At 31.2% G+C, this 2,910-nt stretch overlaps 1 protein-coding gene across 1 annotated transcript; it reads left to right on the top strand.

The window, feature by feature from the left end:
* Window positions 1–554: 554 nt before the first annotated feature.
* Window positions 555–2,037, top strand: LOC111786591 (protein SIEVE ELEMENT OCCLUSION B-like; the record flags this gene model as incomplete). The annotated part of the gene is given in 2 exon segments (XM_023666826.1): window positions 555–904; window positions 1,243–2,037. Coding segments are annotated over 2 exon segments (935 nt in total), but the record flags the coding sequence as incomplete, so codon positions are not given.
* Between the last annotated feature and the right edge of the window lie 873 nt (window positions 2,038–2,910).

Genomic DNA, 2,910 nt, shown 5'->3' with positions numbered 1-2,910 from the left:
TTTATTTCTTTATTTATTTTTGGGCTATTACATTATATCCCTCTAAAATAAACTTTCGTCCTCGAAAGTGTTTTAATCTTGGTATAAATTTCATAACAAATGAATATGCAAACAATAAGTGATAGTTGAATGATATATACCTATTATTATCACTGAATGTGGGTGTTAATATGTCTTGATAACTCAACCAACTCCGACTATCCAACCTAAATTATAAATGATGTCATGGGTATTTTTTTTCTCAGTTTCGGTTTGGTTAGAAATAGGAAAATTCAATTTGATTAGTTGGTCACATTTTTTTTGGTCGACCAACCCAACCAACCTAAAAATAAGGTTACAATCTAACCTAATTGTACCATATTTTTTTTTAAAAGATTAAGAATAATTAATGTTTGTAACTCCAAAAGGTATTCATTAAACTTGTTAGATGGGGAGTTTCAAAATCTTTTCATAGTTTATTTATTAACATTTTTTACCCATAAAATATATGAAACAACACCCGACGAAGTACGATGACCGTTAATCTANTTATGATGAATTGAAAACTAGAGGCACTAATTATGAGATAGTTTGGATTCCAATTATCCCGGAGCCTTATCATGGAGATGATCCCAAGAGATATGAGTATTTGCGTTCTACAATGAAGTGGTACTCAATCCAGTTTACTACAAGAATATCTGGCATGAGATACATCAAGGAGAAGTGGCAATTTAGAGAAGATCCATTAGTTGTGGTACTCAACCCAAATTCTAAAGTAGAATTCATGAATGCAATTCATCTAATTCGAGTTTGGGAAAATGAAGCTATCCCATTTACACAAGCAAGAACTGAATCTTTACTCAAAAAACATTGGCCCGAGTCAACTCTCCACAAATTCACTCACCAACCAAGGCTACCAAATTTGGTATGTATAGTACAATCATTCTCTATTTCTTTTCTTTTGATATCGTAAATGTTTAAGAACAATTTAGAACTTCGGATGAAAATTAAGACTTCAATAATGAAAATTTGGATCATCAAATCATTCCAAGTTACTGCTATACCAACTTAGGTCAACATTTACTCTAAGGGTAGTTTTCAAACTTTTATAAGAAGTCAATAAGTTTATTTTATTTTATTTTTTTTAATTGTTTAGACGGGTTTAGATTGAGTTTGAAAGTGTTTAAAATTATTTTTAGAAAGACAATCAAAATAACCCTTAATCTCCTATTTTGAGTTAACCTATGTACTTTTGTCAAACAGATTAAGAGTCAGAAAAGTATTATATTTTATGGAGGAAGGAATCCATCATGGATCCAACAATTTGAAGAAAAAGTAGAAATTTTGAAAAACGATCCTTTGATAATCGATGGGGGTTCATTTGAGATCGTACGCATTGGAAAAGATGCAATAGGAGAGGATGATCCTAAACTCATGGCTCGTTTTTGGAAAGTACAATGGGGTTATTTTATAGTGAAGAGCCAGATAAAAGGTTTAAGTGCAAGCGAGACAAGTGAAGATATTTTAAGATTGGTTTCTTACGAAAATGAAGATGGTTGGGCAGTTGTTACGATAGGCTCAGCCCCTTTGTTAGTTGGTAATGACATTTTGATTTTGAGATTGTTTGATGATTTCCCAAATTGGAAACAAAATTTGCACTTCAAGGCTTTCCCCAATGCTTTTAGAGACTCCTTCAATGAGCTAGCGTTGAAGACTCATGAATGTGATCGAGTTATTTTTCCTGAATTTAGTGGATGGATTCCTATGATTGTCAACTGTCCAGGATGTCCTCGTTTCATGCAGAAGGACATTGCTTTTAAATGTTGTCATGGTGGCTCTCGTATGTGATCATCCAAAGTGAGTATTATATATCTTTTTATTATCATATATTACTACTACTAACACTATTACGTACTATAAGTGATACCATTTTTGGTGGTCATCAAGTTCTATGCTTATCCGTTGAAATCGAGACATATGATCTTGTCGTTATCATCGATTGAATATTTGTATGATTTATGTTATTTCGATAAAATTATGAAATACTTTATCTTATTACTTCTCATTTTCCTCCCATCTCTTAAATTAGGAAGATACAGTAACAAATCTGTTATTATGAAAATATAAACATCAATAATTTTTTTTTTTTTTTTTTTAATTACAACTTATATTTTTTAATCTATTATATGATGAATGGATCGGATAAATTTCATAACAAATGAATATGCAAACAATAAGTGATAGTTGAATGATATATACCTATTATTATCACTGAATGTGGGTGTTAATATGTCTTGATAACTCAACCAACTCCGACTATCCAACCTAAATTATAAATGATGTCATGGGTATTTTTTTTCTCAGTTTCGGTTTGGTTAGAAATAGGAAAATTCAATTTGATTAGTTGGTCACATTTTTTTTGGTCGACCAACCCAACCAACCTAAAAATAAGGTTACAATCTAACCTAATTGTACCATATTTTTTTTTAAAAGATTAAGAATAATTAATGTTTGTAACTCCAAAAGGTATTCATTAAACTTGTTAGATGGGGAGTTTCAAAATCTTTTCATAGTTTATTTATTAACATTTTTTACCCATAAAATATATGAAACAACACCCGACGAAGTACGATGACCGTTAATCTAAGGGCATATTTGTTTATGTTTTGAATGGTCTTCATTATGAGATGGTTGTCATTGTCTATGGAGTAGCTTGTTCGATAATGTTCGTCGCAATTATTTACTACGCTCGCCTCAAAGGTTTGGTCGGATCTTGATCTTCTTGTATTTGAACCGTTCCTTTACAAGACCATAAGGAAAAGAAAAAGAGAAAGAAAGTCCATTCGAGATGAGTTTAGAGTGAAAAACATAGCTGACTATACTTGATAATCGATAATTGTTCAAAGTTCATCTTATTTGAAGCTTCCGACT

The sequence above is a fragment of the Cucurbita pepo genome, unplaced genomic scaffold, assembly GCF_002806865.2.
Source record: "Cucurbita pepo subsp. pepo cultivar mu-cu-16 unplaced genomic scaffold, ASM280686v2 Cp4.1_scaffold002072, whole genome shotgun sequence".
In the NCBI taxonomy this organism is placed as follows: domain Eukaryota; kingdom Viridiplantae; phylum Streptophyta; class Magnoliopsida; order Cucurbitales; family Cucurbitaceae; genus Cucurbita; species Cucurbita pepo.
Note: the sequence above shows the minus strand (reverse complement) of the source record. Positions and strands in the feature narration are given on the sequence as shown.